This window comes from Polypterus senegalus, chromosome 12 (assembly GCF_016835505.1).
Source record: "Polypterus senegalus isolate Bchr_013 chromosome 12, ASM1683550v1, whole genome shotgun sequence".
Classification (NCBI taxonomy): Eukaryota; Metazoa; Chordata; class Cladistia; order Polypteriformes; family Polypteridae; genus Polypterus; species Polypterus senegalus.
The window spans coordinates 135,705,998-135,728,544 of record NC_053165.1 but is presented as its reverse complement, the minus strand read 5'-3'; the positions used below and the strand labels follow the sequence as shown (position 1 = coordinate 135,728,544).

Below are 22,547 nucleotides of genomic sequence, written 5' to 3'. Positions count from 1 at the left end.
TAGACCTTAAAACACCTGACCAGATCATCTCTATAAAATTCTGATTTAAAACTTTAATTTCAAACAGAAGCATTCTGAGCATATCTTTTTGTCTTTGTTACTGTTACAACTCCAGATTTTTCATGTTATCATAACTGATGAAAACAACAGTACATCTCCAGCTGTTCAGTCTTGATATACATCAGCTCTTCTGTATTTTTTGCATACTGCTGTTATGGTTTGCTTGAAAAATGGAAACCGACTCTACTAAGGGCTAGGTGATATAGACAAAAATCATATATTTTTATGAAGTGAGTAAAATTTTCAGTTACAAGCCAAAGCCATACAAGATGTCACAAGAATTTATTTATCAAAATAAAGTTTGAAATACATATATAAATGAATATATATTTAATTTACAAGCCCACAGTACCAAAAAAACAACTGTATCTTCTTTCAGGTTAAGAACAAAGTGTAAATGTAAATAAAATGTTTAAATGTAAGCAACAAATTTCAGACCTAAGTGTTCTGAAATTGTATGAAAATACATCCTATAGCCCAGTTAAAATAAAATTAATAAAAATAAAATAAATATTATTACAATATAAATAACCATATGACCTGTCTTTTGCTTGCTCTCCACTGTTTTAATATACAAGTTAACAAACTGTAGCCAACAAGTGCATTCAGGTTCTCCTTAAAAAAATATTGAACATAACTTTGCAAACAACATTAACTTGTAAAGCCATCTGTCTTGCAAAGTAGTTTTTTCTGAGGTAGCTTCATCTAAGCAGTTCTTCTAGGTCAAAATCTTTAGTCTAAGAAGTACCAGTCTGTCAACTGTCTCAGGCTTTAAGGATTCCCTATTACAACTGACAACATTGCCACTGCAACTAAACACCCTCTTTGCTGGTGAACTGGTGGCTGGAACACTAATGTATTTTTGTGCCAGGCAGCTTCAAGTGGGGAGCATGACTGCATGCCCTTCCACCATCCAAGGGAATCTGCTTTGTGCTCTGCTGGCCCTGTCACTATTTAGTTGGACAGTTCATTCTCAATTGTTCGGCTCTTTGATGCTATAGGGCAGGTTGGGGTCGTTGTCTGCTTGAAAAAGCTTCTATTTTTACTTTTTAAGTGGTGCCCATGTTCGTTGGTCTATAGACAGTGTTGATCATAGTTGAGTCACTTGTGCTGCTGCTGCAGCTCCACTCAGAGGCTAGTGACTCCAATTCCAATACAGCTCTGAGCTTCAGTGCCTCGATCCTGTCAGCTACAGTGCAAGTGGATTTAAATCAGGGATCAACAAATGATGCCATGTCCAAAAGGTCACTAGATGATGGGTCAGCATACTTTTCATTAAGGTAACCCACAGTAGTTTACCTGTGGGTTTACAGTGGCAGATTTGACGTATTTGCCAAGCTCACTGTCGTCTCCATCGTGTTCCAGGATGGTACAGTTGAAATGTTGAAGCACTGGTTGGACATATGAAAGGGTGACATAGTCCTCCCCAGACAAAGTCTCTGTGAATTCCTGAAGAGGTTTCAGAGATTTCTGGACCACTTTAAGCACTTCTAAATCTTGCCAGGTAGGGATAAGATGCCTGGATTTTTTGTTGGAGAACAGGACTTTTGAAAGTGCTCTCTCCTGCTCTAGAATCCTCTCTGTCATTTTCTGACTTGATCCCCAGTGTGCTGGCATCTCTGTGAGGAGCTGGTAAGCAGTCAGACCCAGCTGCATCTGAAATTCAGCTAGGTTCATCTCTTTAAATTGTATATCCGGTAAACCAAACCCGGGAGTGGGTGAGCAAAGCGAGCAGGGGTCGGAGCCCCCTAGTAATAATAATAATATTAATAAATCCGCAATGTAGCAGGGGCATAGCTGAACCACGATGTAGCGGGGGATCACTGTATATTTTATCTTGAAAGTTGTTACGGTGCTCTGAGTCTGTATTCAATTAAGAGTGCTTTGTAAATTGAATTGAATTAAAATTAAACATCTTTAGTAGAAACTCATTGGAATATTATTTCATAATTTGACTGTTTTTTTACTTTTTCTGGCAGAGACAAGAGCAAGCATCGGAGGAAAATGCGATTCCAGTAGGACCACATTTAACCCTGTCATATGAGGACAAGCAGATCCTGGAGGATGCTGCATCTCTTATTATCCACCATGTTAAAAGGCAGGCTGGTATTCAAAAAGAAGACAAATATAAGATCAAACAGATCATCTACCACTTCATACCAGATTTGCTATTTGCTCAAAGAGTGGACCTTTCTGACGTGGAGGAAGAAGATGAGGAGGAAATGGATTTAGATGAAGGCAGCACTAAAAAGCACAATGGAGTGGCAGGTGGAGTAGGGACTGCAAGTAACAGCCCCTCCAAGTCTAAGTTACTGTTTACTAATACGGCTGCCCAAAAACTGAGAGGCACAGATGAAGTATATAACCTCTTCTTTGTTAACAATAACTGGTATATTTTCTTAAGACTCCATCAAATCCTGTGCCACAGGCTTTTGAGAATTTATGGTCAAGCAGAGAAGCAGATTGAAGATGACTGTCGTGAAAGAGAATATTTGAGCTTAAAAAGAGACAAGAGTGAGAACCCAGCCATTCAGCTCAGGCTAAAGGAACCAAGTAAGTAATGTAATTAATATTATCTTTAAGTATTTTCAGAAATTAATTTTGACTGTTTGCAGGAGGTCTACAGATGATAATAATAAACTATTAGTTTAAATGTGATATGCTGTTCCTCATATATTCATTTAAATTATCTTAAATAAAACTCACACCAAGTTGTTAACAGTCACACTGAATAACAGATGCCAGTGCTGCCAGTTGTTGTACTGTGATGCCTTTATTTTATCATAGCCACAAGTCACTGTTGTGTGCTTTTATGTTTGTTAAGAGTTAACAGCCAAGGAGCACTCATCTGGAAGTGCAATGTAGAAAATTCCTACAAACAATGAAGATCAATGGTAGATGTAAAGAATGAAAGAAAGTAAATGTCTTTGGATGTGGAAAGCGAGGAGTAGATATATTGTGCATTGAAATATGGTATTTTTATTAGAAAACTGGACTAATAGTCCCAAGTGGCATTATTAATGAATTGTAATACTCATGCTTGCATAAACAAAAGTCATCAGTCAATGTAATAAGCACATTTTTGGGATGTCACAGGAATTCAGAGTACTAAGAGAATAACTGCACAGTGAGAAAGGGGAGAATATGCAAACTCTACATCAATAGTGTATGGGCAATGGCTCTAACCAGTTTTCTACAACAGTAAAGTAGCAATCTACTGTGCCACCAGGTCACACTCTGCCTTACCTGTTAAAATAACATTGTGTTTTCTCATACACAGGTTAAACTAAATTTAGCACAAATGACTGGTTTTGCATGTAATACCACTGCCTATACTTATTATTTTATCCTTCCACATATACATTGAATACTCTGACAATGTTGCATATTTGCCATATACTTAGCAAATTGACAAGTCTTTTATATACTCTAGCAGTCTTTGCACCTGTGTCATACAAAACTGTTAAACCATGGAAATTACAGATGTCTCTAAATTTGTTTTCCTATGATTGTCAAGGAAATTCAAGGTTCCAATTTGTTTTGATTGCTTGGAGATTTGTATTGCAAATTTTATATTTTAGGAAAGGAAACTTGTTGCATTGTACTTCAATAACATATTTGTGTTCCTGTAACATCTGAAATGCAAGTAATGAGTATATATATATATATATATATATATATATATATATATATATATATATATATATATATATATATATATATATATATATATATATATATATATATATATATATATATATATATATATATATATATATATATATATATATATATATATATATATATATATATATATATATATATATATATATATATATATATATATATATATATATATGTATATATATATATATGTATATATATGTGTATATATATATATATATATATATATATATATATATACACATACACACACACACACACAAATATAATATATATATATATATATATATATATATACACACACACACATACACAGTGGTGTGAAAAACTATTTGCCCCTTCCTGATTTCTTATTCTTTTGCATGTTTGTCACACAAAATGTTTCTGATCATCAAACACATTTAACCATTAGTCAAATATAACACAAGTAAACACAAAATGCAGTTTTTAAATGATGGTTTTTATTATTTAGGGAAAAAAATCCAAACCTACATGGCCCTGTGTGAAAAAGTTGCCCCCTTGTTAAAAAATAACCTAACTGTGGTGTATCACACCTGAGTTCAATTTCCGTAGCCACCTCCAGGCCTGATTACTGCCACACCTGTTTCAATCAAGAAATAAATTAAATAGGAGCTGCCTGACACAGAGAAGTAGACCAAAACCACCTCAAAAGCTAGACATCATGCCAAGATCCAAAGAAATTCAGGAACAAATGAGAACAGAAGTAATTGAGATCTATCAGTCTGGTAAAAGTTATAAAGCCATTTCTAAAGCTTTGGGACTCCAGCGAACCACAGTGAGAGCCATTATCCACAAATGGCAAAAACATGGAACAGTGGTGAATCTTTCCAGGAGTGGCCGGCTGACCAAAATTACCCCAAGAGCGCAGAGACGACTCATCTGAGGTCACAAAAGACCCCAGGACAACATCTAAAGAACTGCAGGCCTCACTTGCCTCAATTAAGGTCAGTGTTCACGACTCCACCATAAGAAAGAGACTGGGCAAAAACGGCCTGCATGGCAAATTTCCAAGACGCAAACCACTGTTAAGCAAAAAGAACATTAGGGATCGTCTCAATTTTGCTAAGAAACATCTCAATGATTGCCAAGACTTTTGGGAAAATACCTTGTGGACTGATGAGACAAAAGTTAAACTTTTTGGAAGGCAAATGTCCCGTTACATCTGGCGTAAAAGGAACACAGCATTTCAGAAAAAGAACATCATACCAACAGTAAAATATGGTGGTGGTAGTGTGATGGTCTGGGGTTGTTTTGCTGCTTCACGAACTGGAAGGCTTGCTGTGATAGATGGAACCATGAATTCTACTGTCTACCAAAAATCCTGAAGGAGAATGTCCGCCATCTGTTCGTCAACTCAAGCTGAAGCGATCTTGGGTGCTGCAACAGGACAATGACCCAAAACACACCAGCAAATCCACCTCTGAATGGCTGAAGAAAATCAAAATGAAGACTTTGGAGTGGCCTAGTCAAAGTCCTGACCTGAATTCAATTGAGATGCTATGGCATGACCTTAAAAAGGCGGTTCATGCTAGAAAACCCTCAAATAAAGCTGAATTACAACAATTCTGCAAAGATGAGTGGGCCAAAATTCCTCCAGAGCGCTGTAAAAGACTCATTGCAAGTTATCGCACACGCTTGATTGCAGTTATTGCTGCTAAGGGTGGCCCAACCAGTTATTAGGTTCGGGGGCAATTACTTTTTCACACGGGGCCATGTAGGTTTGGATTTTTTCTCCCTAAATAATAAAAACCATCATTTAAAAACTGAATTTTGTGTTTACTTGTGTTATATTTGACTAATGCTTAAATGTGTTTGATGATTAGAAACATTTTGTGTGACAAACATGCAAAAGAATAAGAAATCAGGAAAGTATATATATATACTGCTCACAAAAATTAAAGGAACACTTTAAAGAAACACATTAGATACATCAGATCTCAATATGAAGTTGGATATCTATACAAATAACGACAGGGCAATGTCTTAGGAACAAAAGGATGCCAAGTCTTTTAATGGAAATAAAAGTTTTCTGCCTACAGAGGGCTCAATTGTGTAGACACCCTAAAATCAGAGTGAAATGAAGATGTGGCAGGCTAGTCCATTTTTTCAAAAACTTAATTTCTGCTACTCAGAATGCTTTTCAGTATCTTGTGTGGCCCCCACAAGCTTGTATGCATGCTTGACAACGTCGGGGCATGCTCCTAATGAGACGACGGATGGTGTCTTGTGGCATTTCCTCCCAGATCTGCAGGAGGGCATCCCTGAGCTTTTGTACAGTCTGAGGAGCAACCTGGCGGCGCCTAATGGACCGAAACATAATGTCCCACAGATGTTCTATTGGGTTTAAGTCAGGGGATCGTGAAGGCCATTCAATTGTTTCAATTCCTTCATCCTCCAGGTACTGCCTGCATACTCTTGCCACATGAGGCCGGGCATTGTCGCGCATTAGGAGGAAACCAGGACCTACTGCACCAGCGTAGGGTCTGACAATGGGTTCAAGGATTTCATCTCGATACCTTATGGCAGTCAGAGCACCATTTCCTACGCAGTAGATGTCTGTGCGTCCCTCCATGGATATGCCTCCCCAGACCATCACTGACCCACCACCAAACCTGTCATGTTGAACGACGTTGCAGGCAGCATATCGTTCTCCTTGTCTTCTCCAGACTCTTTCTCGCCTATCACAGCTGCTCAGGGTGAACCTGCTCTCGCCTGTAAAAGTACAGGGCCAGTGGCGGACTTGCCAATTCTGGTGTTCTTGAGCAAATGCCAGTCGAGCTCCACGGTGCTGGGCAGTGAGCACAGGGCCCACTACAGGACGTCGGGCCCTCAGGCCATCTTCATGAAGTCTGTTCCTGATTGTTTGGGTAGAGACATTCACACCAGTGGCCCTCTGGAGGTCATTCTGTAGGGCACGAGCAGTGTTCAGCCTGTTCCGCCTTGCACAAAGGAGCAGGTATCGGTCCTGCTGATGGGTTGAGGACTTTCTACGGCCTTGTCCAGCTCTCCGAGAATAACAGCCAGTCTCCTGAAATCTCCTCCATGTTCTGGAGATTGTGCTGGGAGACACATTAAACCTTCTTGCTGCAGCACGTGGATGTGCCATCCTGGAGAAGTTGGACAACCAGTGCAACTTCTGTAGGGTTAAGGAATCGCCTCATACTGCCAGTAGAGATAATTACTCAAGCCAAAACTAGCACGAGTGGAAAACCAGCCAAAAAAGATCAAGAGCGAGAAACTTGAAATGACCTCCACATGTAAAACCAGTCCTGTTTTGAGGGTTTTCTAATTGTTGCCACTTTAGTGCACCTGTCGTTAAGTCCATGAACACCAATACAGCTGAAAGTGATTAACAATGACCTCAGCTGCTTAACCAACCAGAAAATTATCAGACAGGTTTAATTGATTTCATGCCAGGCCCAATAAAAAAAGTGTTCCTTTAATTTTTGTGAGCAGTGTGTGTGTGTCTATATATATATATGTCTATATATATATATATATTATATAATGTGTGTATGTGTGTGTATATATATATATATATAATATATATATATATATATATATTATATAATGTGTGTGTGTGTGTGTGTGTGTATATATATATATATATATGTGCGTGTGTGTAACAAAATCGGCTTTTAATATGGCACATCTAACAAGCAGTTGGTTTGTAAGCAACACGCTGTTTATATAAATGTATAAAACTTGGATATATGCTGAAAGAACAGTTTTTCTTTTTTCATAGAATATTCAGAAATCCTTCAAGAGACAACATAGGTCAATATGCCAGTCAATGCTGCAAACATACTTCTTGACACATTTATTTGTACTTACTGTATATTGTGCTGCCAATTTATTTTACTCATTATAATTTTTCTCCACCTTACTACAGTGGAAGTAGATGTTGAAGATTACTATTCAGCTTTTTTGGAGATGGTGAGGAATTTGCTTGATGGGAACATGGATGCCTCTCAGTATGAGGATTCCTTAAGGGAAATGTTTACCATTCATGCTTATATTGCATTCACAATGGACAAACTTATCCAGAGTATTGTAAGACAGGTAAGAAACTGATAATTAATCAATTGTGTTATTTTACAGTAGAAATATTGTAAAAGTTTAATTTATAGTCTTTAAAATGACTTAAAACTATTGATGTAATGCTCTCAGCTGCTAGATGGTTTTTCAGGGTGACTGTAATTGATCAAAAATTGAAACATCTTATAAAAATGGAACTCTTTTATTTTAAATGTATTCTCACACAGCATGGAATACATTTATCTGAAAGAACTAAAATCAATGAAAAAGCTAAAGTTTTGAAAAGAATTAAAAGATTTTCTTGCATGAAAATAAACTCTGCATTGTTATGGGCATTTACTACTTTTATTATTAAGCTTATTATGAATACATTACAATCCATTTGAAAAGTTCTAGCATCCTTTGATGCTAATTCAAGAAGGTTCTGTGTATATTATATCTGTATTGTACGTCCTCCTCCCCCTATTTAGTGACTGAGTGTTGATCTTCCAGCAATGCGGTGACGGTCAATAATGTGTTGTCTGACGAAGCCAATGCTGCATCAAGGGTTAACAGGTACAGCGAGTTAAAACACAATCTTACCCTCCACCCCAGTCTGTCATTGTATGTAAAACACAAGGTATCAGACAGGTGAACTTCTCTTCCTTTTGTGAGATCCTCAACACCCGTGTTCATTTCTTGTAGCTGCATTATATGCGCATTCATTGGTTGTCAGGTCACATGCACTCCTATGGAGCAAGTTGTGGACTAGTTGGACTGAGTCACTGGGCATGTCACATCATTCAGTATGTTTTATGGGAGTGGGCCTTGCTTGCTAAGATTATGTAAATTAAAACTTTGACTGAAAGTTGTTGGAAAATGTGCATAATGTGACATGGCCTATAGACTTTAGTGTTATTCGTCACTTTATTTTTTATACATTGGCAACATTGTGAAGTGTCGAAGAGCAGCATCATTACTTCATTTTTGTACATTATAGTATAAATCTTTTTTGCTTTGTAAACCATTTTGTGGTAATCTTTGCTGTTGAAGGTGCAGGTGCAAAGCTGGTTTCAATAGTTTCTTCTTTTTGAGCGCATAACAACATGACACGGCCAGATCTAAACATTACCGTAGTGAATTGCTTGTGTACTAAATTGACTTTAGCTGCAGGTGGAAGTCCCATTTTACTTATGGTGCCAAGCAGAGTTGCGTTGCGATGCAGCAGCCTATTAGCCAGAGAAAACGCAGGAAGAAGCTGTCAGTTGTTACGGTTCTATCTTTGTCCAGTCTGATAGTGGTCACGGGACATCATATCTTTGATTAATGGTACAACAAATAGTTCTGATCAGGTTGCCGCTTTTGTGAAAAGGATGGAGATAAACAGCATCAACTCAGAGATGGAGAGGCAAGTTCATTGTCCCACATAAATGTCATTGATAGTATAAAACTGAATAATAAAAAAAAAATGTGCTAACTTTTACTAGTAGCAAAAATGTACAACGGGTGTTACAAACTCCAATCAAATGAATGTTTTTATTATATTATAGTAATAATAATAATAGCAGCTCTCTACTCAAAACATGGAGCGCTGGGACTCAAACCTGCAACCTCTTGGTTATAAGGCAACAGCTCTTACCTCTGCACCATCCAGGAATACGTATGAGCTTTCCGTCGATTGACATTTGAGCTTGGGTTTGTAACTCATTGACAGCAACATGTAAATTGAATGTTTTTTTTTCCCTTTTGTTATATTCTTGAATAAAAGCACATGTTTATTTGATATTTGGACTAAAGTCTTCATACATTATACACTTCAAGACATTATTAGTATAACATGGAAAAAGTTTCTGCTTTAGGTATGTCTTCAGCATTTCTTTCCTTGCAATTATTTCTTTTCATCCTACACTTAGCAGATCTTTGTAGACATGGAACACACATGAAATGCATGTGTTCCAAATGACAATATACTATATTATTTGCCCAATACAACTCCAGGCAGCTCACACACAAAGAGCCTTGGCTTGATCTGAGAGAACGTTTTGCCCAAGTTGAGCTGTGTCAAGGGGTGGGGAGAAAGTGGGACAACAGGCTGCTTGTGCTGATCAACACATTTACAAAAGATGCTGATGGAGAGGTGTGAATGAATTTAAGGTGGGCTGGGATTACAAGTTTTTTCATAGGCTTCAGGGATTCTAGTGTTAAGATTCTGTGTACTTGTAAAATGTTTTGGAAAATTATGTCTTTCAAAAAAGTGAGATAATTTCATGATTTTTTTTAAGGAAAACAAGTACTTCTGTTCTAGATGTAATCATAATTGGAAGGAGTGGAGGCTTCCTATATTTTGTGTATTAAATGTAATCTGTTCTGCATTCGGTTGAAAAATACTGTAAATTCATTGCAGAATGTTAGCAACAAAGTCATACTGAGAGTTCATCTTGAAGGAAAAGGCAGCCTGTCTATGCATAATGAGTATTGCTGATTAATGTCTGAAATTTGTGACAAAAGAATGAGCTTTTTTGACTTATAATGAGAGTATAATAATTGCAGATGACTGCCAGGCACACCATATTTTGATTAACTTGGTTTTATATGTGTCTGTATTCATTGGAGGATTCTTAATTTGCTAAAGTAATTTTGAACTTAATTTTTTTTCTTTATCTAGCTACAGCACATTGTAAGTGATGAAATCTGTGTGCAGGTGACAGACTTATACCTGTCTGAAGGTTTAACTGGAGCCACAGGTGGCTTATTATCCACTCAAGCATCCAGAATGACTTCTGAGGCAGCTTATCAGCGCAAGGCAGAGCAGCTAATGTCTGATGAGAATTGTTTCAAGGTATTTATGGTATTTACTATATTGAACGTAATGATTATTTTTTCTTTAGGTTAGCACTTGGGAGACAGTAGCTAATTTGGATAAAATCAACAGTTCAATATTGTAAATATTTTCTTGTCTTAGTAAATAGAGTAGATACTAAAATATTTTTCTTCATGTAAATATTTTAAATAATATTTAAGTTAAATGTCTCAAAATGTGCTCTTATTGTGTGTGCATGTTTCCAGTAGACACCTGTTAGAGTATTGTGACTTTTAAACAGTTCAATATTCACTATAAAACAGTGCACTGGTTCAAGTTTTCACAAACATTGGTGGATTTTGACTGTACGTACGCATGCCAGATCCCACACCAAGTTCTTTTATAAATCTCAAACCAACTTAAAACTGTATGCTTGTATATGCTCTTTTATCCACTCCTTGTCACCTTCAACTAGTAACCATGTATGGCTTAAAAAAGTGCCTTTTTTGAATATTCTTGACCTAATAACCATATAAATTTGGGCGTGTTTCTGACATCTTTAATTTTGAAACCATTAGAAAACACAGAAAAAGAAACTTCAGTGAATGTGAACTTTTGAGGTATTACTGACATATGGTGACAGGATTTAAGACTGGCCAGGATGGCCTGCTCCAACTAAAATGAATGCATTATGTTACTAAGATAAGTCTCAAAATAAAGATATGTTTCCTCAATTATTAAGGCCACGGTTAATATAAATATGTTAAATGAATTAGGTACACTGTATTGCAGGGGAGACAGGAGTTCTGTCTTGGTTGCTCCATGCATGGAGTTTGCACATGGATCTCAGTGGATTTCCTCTTACAATTTAAAGACAGTTGTGTTAGGTGAATCAGCAATGTAAAATTGGCCTCCAATGAATTTATATTTTTGTGTGTGTGTTCACACTGTGATGGGCTAGAGTCCTGTCCACGGATTGTTCTTATCTGTGCCTGTTGCTTGCTGGGATAGGCTTCACCTGCTCACTGCCCTGATTAAACTGAATATAATTATGATCTGTCCTGCCCAAAACAACTGTCACTTGCTTATCACTAGTCCTTAACACAGATAGCAAAGTATCTGTACAATTTCAATTACAGGTTAGTTCACTGTTTCAGGTTTAGCTTGAAAGAGGTTATTTGAAGTTGAATATGTTGTATACAGTATACACCCTAGAAAGACAGTCCTGTCAGAAAACAGATCCTCAGTAGTCACCACTAAAGCAATTGAAACAGTGCTGCATGTGACTGTGGCTTATGTCTGCCTGTACAAACAGCAATGTGGCATTCTGAGCAAATCTCCACGTCATATGTGTTTAATATAAAAAAAAAAAAAATGTGATCTATGATCTATTTAATGAAGAAAGTAAATAACAGAAATGCTCCAACTTTTAAATTCATTAACTAAGTCGCACTCAGTATTACAGTATGCGTATATTTTCCTAACTTCTTAAAATTAGAAAGTGCTTATTTTTCCATAATTAAAATACAGAGATAAGCAAACATAAAAACATACTTTTTGTCATTTAAATATTGTTAATGGTAATTTTGTCCTTTTGCTTGATAATGACTGACTTTAATTAATGGATGAACAGACATCAGAATGTGACTGACATGTTTTCGAAATAAAACGAAACTTCACTTCATTGTTCTGCTTTCTGCAATTTCTAAAATGCCAACAACAAACAAAGTCCACATAGGACTTTGGAGGCTTGAAACATAAACATTCCATAGCTTTAAGCTAATTTGCAATCCATATTCATATTTTATAAATTGCAACTTGTGTGTAAGCTATTTCTTACACAAGTTTTCGAATATAAAACAAGTTTTATACTTGAGGCCCCAGATATTGAGTGGATGGTAAGCTAAAATGGTTAAAATGAATAATTTGATTACTCTTAGTTTTGTAATTTCTAAAACACTGATGGTCAAGTACCTGCTGGAAATGTGGGCTCATCTTATTTTCAAAGTCATTTAGCCTGGTTTTGGGTCATAGGTGGGATTCATTTTTTAAATTTGATTATAATGTTAATTAACTAGATATCTGTGCATTCATCCCTCTAATTTCTGAAGCCTTTTTGGTCTTGTACTTTTACCTTTCAAAAAGCATACAGTATCTTCTATTCCATTGCTTTTCTCCTCTACCTACAATTGTATTTACTAAATAGCTATGTAGAATAGATCAATGATCAGTGATAGCAGTACCAATTGTTTATACATTATACCCTTAAAAATGCATTTTTAAAATTAAATTCCTTTAAAGAAATTCTAAAGCAACATTGCTTATGTGTTTGTAGTTAATGTTTGTGCAAAGTCGAGGTCAAGTTCAACTGACTATTGAACTTCTGGATACAGATGAGGATAACTCTGATGAGCCAGTGGAAGCTGAGGTAAGTATTCTGTTTTAATGCAGTTTCTTTTCATCTAATTCATAATCCTGGTCTTGCTTGTTTGTTGAGATACAGATAAGCAACAAAACAAAGGAAACACTGAGATAAACAAGGGGTAAAATTATACTTAAAGGAGATGGTTTTAATCAACCGTAATCCCTGAGAAAATTAAGTAGATTGCATAAGTACGGTTGGGGAACAGTTGCTCATCGTGTGTAACTGTGGCTCAAAGTAAAGATGGCTGCTTGTTTGGGCATGCTTAGCAGGAGGTTCAGTAACGAATGATGTAAATCATACTGTGTGTTATAGCTATTCAGATCACCAGTTCTCACCACTATTTAGCATGTATGGGTGACTCTGTAGTGGAAAGAACATCCGTAAAAGTAATTAAGAACTTGCTATAGCCAACAAAGGAAAATCTGTGACAGCTACAATTAAGGAAAGAAGAGAGGAAAAAATACAAGAAAAAAGCATAGCACATTAAGTAAATATGTGATATCAGATTGTGAAATTGAGCAAGTATAGTCACCAAAACTAAAAGGAGAAAAATGTGAATAAGCACTTGATAATATCTAAATGAATTAACAAACAGAACTTAATCAAAGGCTGAATAGGTAAAGTCAATAAAAGAATGACTATACAAAAGTCAAGAAAGGGATTCCAGTTTTGTATATATGGGGTTTGTGTTAATATCTAGTCACAAAATCCATGTCTGTTCCAGTATGTATTTTCATAACTTACCTTGATGCTTGTAAGTCAGTGAAGAAATGCATTGTCTTCCTTTATTGCCAACTACCAATACAGTAATCTGTACTGAATTCTGATATCTTAAGTTTTTTCAGTAATCTAATAAAAGGTTTCTATATGTTATGCTCATTAATCTGGAAAACCATGTAATTTGCTACTGTTACACATCAGTGATCTTGTGTCCAGCATATAGACCAGGTTCAGTGCTGATAACTGCACTGTGGGAAAGCTGTCCTGCTGAAAGTACTGCTTCAAAACAACAACAACAAAATACCTACATCAATAACACAAATTGATTGCAAAATATATTATGTTTATACCTTGTTTATCATAAGAACCTTTCAGCCTTCAAATCAATAGTCGGGCTCTTTCGGGAGACACAAGATAAAAAGTCATCAGAGATGAATGCAGCAGTGAGCTAAGGTGCCCTTGGAGCTCCTGTTATCTTCCCCAGATGTTTTAGAAGTTTGCAGAGTTTTGAAGTGTGGACAGTTACAGAGGGCAGCAATTCTAAAGTCCCAGGGATGAGCAGATCAGAGTTTTGGTGCTCCAGCATGTTTGGGGTCCAGTGGTTGTGTGTTCTCACACTTTTTCTAAGTTTAAAAATTATATTGTTTTGATACAATACACCAATCATTGTTAAATTATTAGTTTTAGTATGGGAATACAGTAATCCCTCATTTATCGCGGGAGATAGGTTCCAAGGCCGGCTGCAGTAACTGAATTTCCGCGAAGTAGGACACCATATTTATTTAATTATTTAACGTGTATTTGGACATTTTTAAACCCTCCCTGTACTGTTTACAACCCACCCTTTACTCTATTAATAACAGGGACAACTGTTAAGCAATATGAAATCGGTAGATAAGTTTAGAGTTACTGTATAGCAAAGTACACGTAGCTATATATGACGTGATGAATATGCTGTACAGTAAAAATGATGACGATGAAGGTGATGATGACGGCTTTTACTACGCAGCCGATGACTGTATTTTATGTCTCTTCAGACCGCGGTGCCATTTCCTGGGGCACCTCTTCCACGGTTTCCGAAGGTGTATCCGTAGTAGTAGTAGGAACTGCCTCTTTTTTACGAGGCTGCAGAAACATTGTGATCGTCAGTTGCTGCCGCTGCTTCTTTTTCCGATCGAAGAGCAGCTTGTAGGCAGTCATGACGTTGTTGACCTTGTTGCAAAATTGGACCGATCGAATCATATCATCGTCCCATTCCTGTGACCGCTCTTGCAGATCCTTAGCCAGTCTGTGGGAGCTGGGCATCAATCAAAGCACCAATCACGGGCCTGATTAGAAAGCAGGAAGCTGTGATTTGTCATCTCCCTCCCATGTACCAATCACAGCCTGTGTTACAACGCACTTAGTCACCGAACTTGTTTTGTTGTTCTTAGACTAGGAAATACTACTACTATATTTAAAAACCCGCGAAGTAGTGAATCTGCGAAAAGTGAACTGCGAAGTAGCGAGGGATTACTGTATTATAAATTGATGACTATGTTGAGCAGACAGGGTTTCTTCTAATCCTGCATAACACTTGTAATGCTAATCTTTGCTTAGAGGATGCGTTCAAAACTTTTTAAAAATGTGGCAAGGTCTAATTAATAACATTTTATAATAAGCACTTATATTAGAGAAAACAACATTCTCTCTCTTTTTTTTTCTCCCAACGCTATTTGCTTTCCTCTCTCTCTCTCGGATGGGGGTTGAATTCTATTTTGCTAGTGTTTTGTCTGTTTTCAGTCCTCCTTTCTTATTTTTCTTTTCATCTTTTTTATTTTTACAGTTTCACTATGAAGTCATTCGTTGTACAAGTTTAGCTTGAGTGTATGGAATTTTATTTTCTTCAGTTGGGGAAAAAAACTATCCAAAAAAACAATGCAAACCCCCCCCATCCCCCCAGTGGAGCCCATATAGTAATTGGGTCATATGTGTAGGTGCATCTGTTAGAAAGTAAAACATGTTATAGTAGTTTTTCACTTGAAAGAATATGAATTTATGTTGTGCATGTGTGCTTTTTCTTTTGTCCAGCGGTGGTCAGATTACGTAGAACGTTACGTAAACTCCGATTCTGCTTCTCCAGAGTTGAGAGAACACCTGGCACAAAAGCCTGTGTTTCTGCCGAGGTAAGAATTATGTTTCTACTCAACTGCATGAATTCCTCTTTTACTGTACTGTATATCCATTCATTTTCTTAACCTTATCCTTTCACTGCAATTGCAAGAAGCCAAAATATATGCCAACAGCAGCAGGTACATAGCTAAAATAGGGCGTAGATAAAATATCTCACAGTACACTCTTACATTCGACTATAGCTGCTCATGCCAGGCTAGTTTAAGCTGGCATTTACTTTGGAAACCTACCCACGTAAAGAGACAACATGCAAGCTCCAGACAGAAGGCACAGTGGACTGGAATCATACCAGGATTCTATTGCAACGAGCTACAACAATAGTTATTGCAACATTCCTTATGAAAATGAATTGGGTAATACATGTTTAAAAAGAAACGCAGCATGTTCTGAATGTTTGATTTTAGACTAATGAGTAGGGTTCTCAACACTTTCACCCTGTGATCTTTTGCTATAAGTTTTAGACTCGTATTTTTTCAGACATGTAGGCGTCCCATTCATTTGAATTTGGAAGTATAGATGGCTGGATCTATATATTTGTGTGTAGAAGTGCAAATTTGCACTTGCATGAAAATGCTAAAAAAAAAAAAAGACTTTTTGCTTGTACAGGAATCTGCGTCGTATACGGAAGTGCCAGAGGGGAAGAGAGCAGCACGAAAAGGAATGTAAAGAGACAGGTGGTAAGAAGACCCTTGAGAATGTGGAAAACTTGGACAAAATGAAATGTAATTTTAAGCTAAATTCGTACAAGATGGTGTATGTGTTCAAGTCAGAAGACTACATGTACAGACGGACCGCCCTAATGAGAGCTCATCAGGTAGTGTGTTCAAGTGTAGAGGTATTTTTGCCTCAAGTTCTTGAAACAATTTTAATATACAGTACATATCAATATAAGTACAATGTTACAACATCAATTTCACCCAAGTGTGTTTTTTTTTTTTAAGCCAAATTAAATTTTTACTCTCTATGATCTTAACCATAGTTTTGGGCTTGCTACATTTTCATTGAATGTATATTTGCTTTAGTATGTTTTGGGAGTTGTGCTTGACTTTTAGAAAATGTGAGGCTTTGTGTGACTGATCTTACTTTGTTTTCTTTCCAGTCACATGAAAAAGTAAGCAAGCGTCTACACCATCGGTTCCAGAGTTGGGTAGACAAGTGGATAAAAGAACATGTCACTGAAGATATGGTGACAAATACAAACAAATGGCTAATGGGAGAAGGTCTTGACGAGCTGTTACCATGCACCACCAGTTGCAACATGGAAATTTTACACTTCATGAACATTAATAAGTACAGAGTGAAGTATGGCACAACTTACAAGACATCGTAACTCCTTTTTGTAATTTGTTCTTTGTTCATTTTTCAATTATGTTTATGTACATGCTTAGTAACAGGTATTCATTATTGTTATATACATACCGGGCAAGACATATATGAAGGGAGGTTGATTTTGGTATTGGATAGTTTTTGTTTTTTACGGTAGCAGTTAGTACAATCTTGGTGCCAAAATAAGATCAACATTTGATTGTCCAAGTCCCAACTCTTCGCTCTTGCTAACGATGTGAAATTGTGAAGTCTAAAACCTAAACCACATTTTCATCTTTCTGAATGATTCAAGGCTCATTATAGCTGATATGACATATTTAAGCACCTTTTATTAGAAAATATGTTGAAAACTGTTAGTATAGAATTTAAAACTGGTACAGGATTTGAAAATAATTACAAAACCATACACAGGCAGTGACATGCTGTGACAGAATTTAACTAGCACGCTGCTGATATTTTTTATTTTTTTCTTTTGTACAAAGCTGTGTTTCTGTGATCTATAGAAGCTATATTCTATGAATTTATTTGGTAAACAGGTGTCTAATCTGTAGCAGAAAAGAGCTGGTGTTTTGTAATGAGCCTTAGAATGCATGTGTTTTGAAAACCAGACTGAAATGCGAAATCACAATTTTAGTACATTTCTTATTAATAGAGGAGGAGGGGAAGTAAGAGTCAGAATGAAACTAGTATCTCTCATAATGAGGGGTATGATAAATGCAACTCGGCATAATTTTTATTATTTTACTGTACAACTGTCTCAGTGATTTAACTTTTTTAGTTGTATTTAGGGATATAAATGAGTAGATTTTGACCCAGCTTACCTTTACCAAAACCCAAGTTTGCTTTCTTAAAATGGAACAGAAACAGTGAACAACATGTTACTCTGTTAACTAAACTTTTTTTTTTTTTAAGAAATTAAATTTCAGTGAAAATAGTCCTAAACACAATATGCAAGGTGTATTGTGTGAAAAATGGCGAATTTCTGAATTTACTTGACTCTTGATATAAGCATACCAAGGCACACGTTACTTGTGCTCTGCTCTTCCTTCTCTAGTGAAGAACCTTTATATCTGGTGGACGTTCTAAATAAAACATCATTTTTTGTACCCACAAAGCAAGAAGACTGCCCATACTAAACTGTAAATAAATTGTACATAGTATCAGCCCTTTTTTTATTACCGAGCTCTGCTTTGATGTGCTAGTGTATTTACAACTTTACTGTATACCTTTAGGGAGACGTGGCTTAATTAGCTCTTAACAGAAATAAGAAACCATTAATGCAGTTTTTACCAAAGGGAGTTTATTATAGTGATACAGTTTTTTGTTTATTTTTTTCTTTTGTGATTTTTTTTTTTTTGTGTGTGTGTGTGTGTGTCTGGGTGTTTTTAAGTAAAAAAAGCCAATTTAATGAGAATAATTTTCTTTCAGAATTATGACAGGAATATTAAAGAAAATGTCTTACCAAGAAAAACCATTCAAATATTCTAGTTTTTATATTTAAAACAGTAAGCTTAGCAGTAAGCTTTTCTTTTACAATGTTATATGAACTGCTGTCTTGGGCAGAAAGTAAGATTGCTATAATGGAAATGGCGTAAAAATGTCTATTGGGTGATGCGTGTGTCTAATCCTTGAGAATCTACCTGAATTGGATTTTGACATAAAACTGTTTTCTTAATATAGTTAATCCCTTAACGATTTTCCTCTTACAGTTTTTCAACTTGAATTTTACACAATTTAATGCTGTTGCACTGATCATTTAAAAGAAAACATGGTTCAATTTCTGTTAGAAATGGTTTAAACGAATTTTTAATAAAACTGTCCCAGCATGTCTTTTTGTGGATTGTCATGTCCCTTTTTATTTCAGTATATTTAATTATAAATAAAATGGACATTTGTAGCAGACAGTATTCTTTATTTGTGTTTTTAAATTATTTAGAACTAGCAGACTACCCAGTGGCTTTGCTCGCAGAAGGGAAAAAAATAAAATGCAGAAGCTGGAGGAATTTGTGTCTCGCATCAGGCAACTGAATCCTGTGTGACGTGGTAGGCTGTGAAGACTGCATCTGTCGAATCAGATTCTGTTCAGCACATTGTTCGGGTGTTTGTGAGGCCCTAAATTGTGATTGTCGCATACGTTGATCAGCGAGCCTTCTCTCATAGTCTGCTTCTGTCTCACTTTCTCTGTGTAACCTGACTCTTTTTGTCGATGTTGACGGTTCCTGAAGTTCCCCAATAAGTATTTTTTTTTGGGATTTGCCCCCGGTATTTTAAATGTCGGCATAAACGTAGACTGTTTGAAAGGAGCCGTGCTGCCAAACAATGTCATCTGAAAACACGAATTGTATTTCGTAATGTTCTGTAGAAAATGAGTTGAATGTGGATTTGTGCCAGAAATAAGAGACAACAACAGTACAGGTGGATGGCTTAAAGGTGTTAATTTCACATTGCCGTCTGAACAACACATCCCACGTGATTCAAATTTAAACCGCTCCTTCCAGTGTGCACTTACAACCCGTTGCCGCTGAAGGCGGTTTACAGCTCGGCACAGTTAAAAAGTGGAAAGAAGCAAAGCTGTTTCCTTCATGTCTTCTACTATCAAGTACAGTGGAACCTCAGTTCACGACCATAATTCATTCCAAAACTCTGGTCGAAACCCGATTTGGTTGTGAACCGAAGTAATTTCCCCCATAGGATTCTATGTAAATACAATTAATCCATTCCAGACCATACAAACTGTATGTAAATATATATTTTAAGCACAAATATAGTTAATTACACCATAGAATGCACAGCGTAATAGTAAACTAAATGTAAAAACATTGATTGAATAACACTGAGAAAACCTTGAACAACAGAGAAAACTAACACAGCAAGAGTTTGCGCTATAGCACTATGAACCGCTCGCTAAAAACACTTTTTTTTTTTTTTGAATGAGTTTGAAGCACAGGGAAAAAAAATGAACATTTGGAAAATCTGTGATTTAATAAACAACCAAGAAAAGTAACATTGCAACACACATGTGCCTGTGTGTGTGTCTCTCTCTCTTGCTTGCTCGCTGCACAGGAAGAGACTGAACACGTACGGAAATCATCGGTGCGCACAAACCGAAAGGGAAACTGGCTTGTTCGTATACAGAGTGTGTAGTCGTGAACAGATGCAAAAGTTTGGCAACCGTTTTGGTCGTGAACCGATTTGTACATGTTCCGAGATATTCGTGAACCGAGGTTCCACTGTACCGGCAATTAAAAAAAGTTACAATGTGGCAGTTTTGTCTGTCTTTAAGTGCTGGAGTCCAGAGAGGACGCTATTAGTAAACCGCGCCTCCCAGCATCCACTTTGTTGTTGAGACTTGTCGCCGTTGAAGGCGGTTTACAGCTCGGCTCAGTTAAAAAGTGGAAAGGCGCAAAGCTGTTTTCTTCATCTCTTCTACTATCAAGTACTGGGAATTTAAAAAAAAAAAAAGTTACCAATGTAGCAGTTTTATCTGTCTCTCAGCACTGGAGTCCAGAGCGGAGGGCGACGTGGGGCGCACTACATAATATGTAATTTCCATATCACGTGGTCATACGTAATTTCCGTTTCAAATGCGAAAAGAATTTTATATATATTTATATATATATTTATATTTATATTTATATATATATATATATATTTATTTATTTATTTATATATATATATATATATATATATATATATATATATATATATATATATATATATATATATATATTCTAATGAAGGCCTTAGTAATAGTGAAGTTTAACCGGCCATATAAGTAATGGCACACAGAGTTCTATTCTCTCTTCTTTTTGTACTTGCCTCCACACTGTACCATAAAACTCACTTGGACATTAACCTTATTGTTTAAAAACATCTAAAACATTATTTATTTCCTCACATTGTTGCAAAACATGATAAATTGTATTCCAGTCATTTTCTTGTTGTTTTCCATGCATCTAAAATCACTGGAGAACAAAGGTTTTGCTTCATGAATACTTTGTGGCCTGCTGAACACAAGAATCATCTTTAAATTTTCATATTATGTACTGTTTTATTGAAATGGCTTATATTTGTGATTTCCTCTTATATCCTAAATATAGACATACAGTACAACAACTCCAACAGGAAAGTCTATGGTGATCTGAGAGTGGTGGCACTGCAACTAGGATTGCAGCTCAGATATACCAAGTACTGTGAACAGGGCAGCCATGTTAAGAGTCTCATTACATAAAAGAACTAGCTGCTCTGTAAGGGGAGAAAAGTGTGGCACCTAAACCACTTGTTGATCCAAAATAGATATTTTGCTCCCTTTGTTTTTTATATGTAAACCTTGGACTGATGAAAATGTTCATAAAAGTGATCCGCAATGAAGGTGAATAATTTCAATATTTGAGACAGAAGATAAAGGAAGATGTTATAGTTGGTCATGAATGATGAGTGGTTCAAAGATCTGCTAGTAGGGCTGGAGGACATCCCATGGAAAGGTATACAGGGCTGCTGTTGAGATTTTTGTGGCAGCTACAAAGCACTAAGCTACCTCCAGATGGTTGACAACTTGCTTCAAGCAAACATGATGCTAAACATTCATTTTCTGCATTCACACTTGGACTTCTTCCCTGCTAATCCTGGTGCAGTAAGTGGTAAACATGGTGAATAGTTTCACCAGGACATTGAGCTTGTAGAAAGGCGTATTCAGAGCAAGATGAATGGATCAGTCTCGGCTGATTGTTGTCAGACACGAATGACAAGCTTCAGATGCTAAGTACAAACAAAAATCAGCAGCAATTGAGCTCAATTGAACTGATGCAACATTAAGGGATTAAACACACTAAATTCAAGAAAAGTTAATTTCATGCTTTTGAAAAATCTTACATAATCCAATCAATCAGAAGTTATTCTTGCGTTCAACTTGATATTGTCTGTCATAATCAGCAAAAGTTTTTTCGGAAGGAAATCTTTTGAAAATGTTTGTTGCTCAGTGAATTTTAAGCAATATGCAGTACAATTAATTTTGTTAGCCAGTTTATTAGGAGCAATTTTTTATTTTAAAAGCTTCCTTAAGCAATTGCACTTTAGGAATAACAGCAATATGCTTAAAATGAATTGTATTTGTTTGTGGTTAACTGTGAGTATTCCAAACTTTAACTCTAAACTCATGTCATGGTGGGCATGAATAATGAGGTTTTTTGGTTCCAGTGTCATGTTCTCATGTCACCTTTTTTTTTTTTTTTCCTCTGTTTAAATTTGCATTTCAAAATGTATGTACAGAGCATTTAGAACAAAATATATTCAAAAATGTTTTCCTTGCAGTGAAATGAATGT

At 36.3% G+C, this 22,547-nt stretch overlaps 1 protein-coding gene across 3 annotated transcripts in view; it reads left to right on the top strand.

Moving 5' to 3' along the window:
- The window catches only part of sin3aa (SIN3 transcription regulator family member Aa), a 100,692-nt gene extending 81,565 nt beyond the window's left edge, over window positions 1–19,127 (top strand). For all 3 annotated transcript variants that reach the window (XM_039773556.1, XM_039773557.1, XM_039773554.1), the window contains 7 exons: window positions 2,040–2,613; window positions 7,658–7,827; window positions 10,448–10,621; window positions 12,918–13,010; window positions 15,798–15,892; window positions 16,506–16,713; window positions 16,999–19,127. In XM_039773556.1, the coding sequence (XP_039629490.1) occupies window positions 2,040–2,613; window positions 7,658–7,827; window positions 10,448–10,621; window positions 12,918–13,010; window positions 15,798–15,892; window positions 16,506–16,713; window positions 16,999–17,229 (1,545 nt within the window). In that variant the 3' untranslated portion in view covers window positions 17,230–19,127. The remainder of the gene's footprint in view (window positions 1–2,039; window positions 2,614–7,657; window positions 7,828–10,447; window positions 10,622–12,917; window positions 13,011–15,797; window positions 15,893–16,505; window positions 16,714–16,998) is intronic.
- Window positions 19,128–22,547: the final 3,420 nt, after the last annotated feature.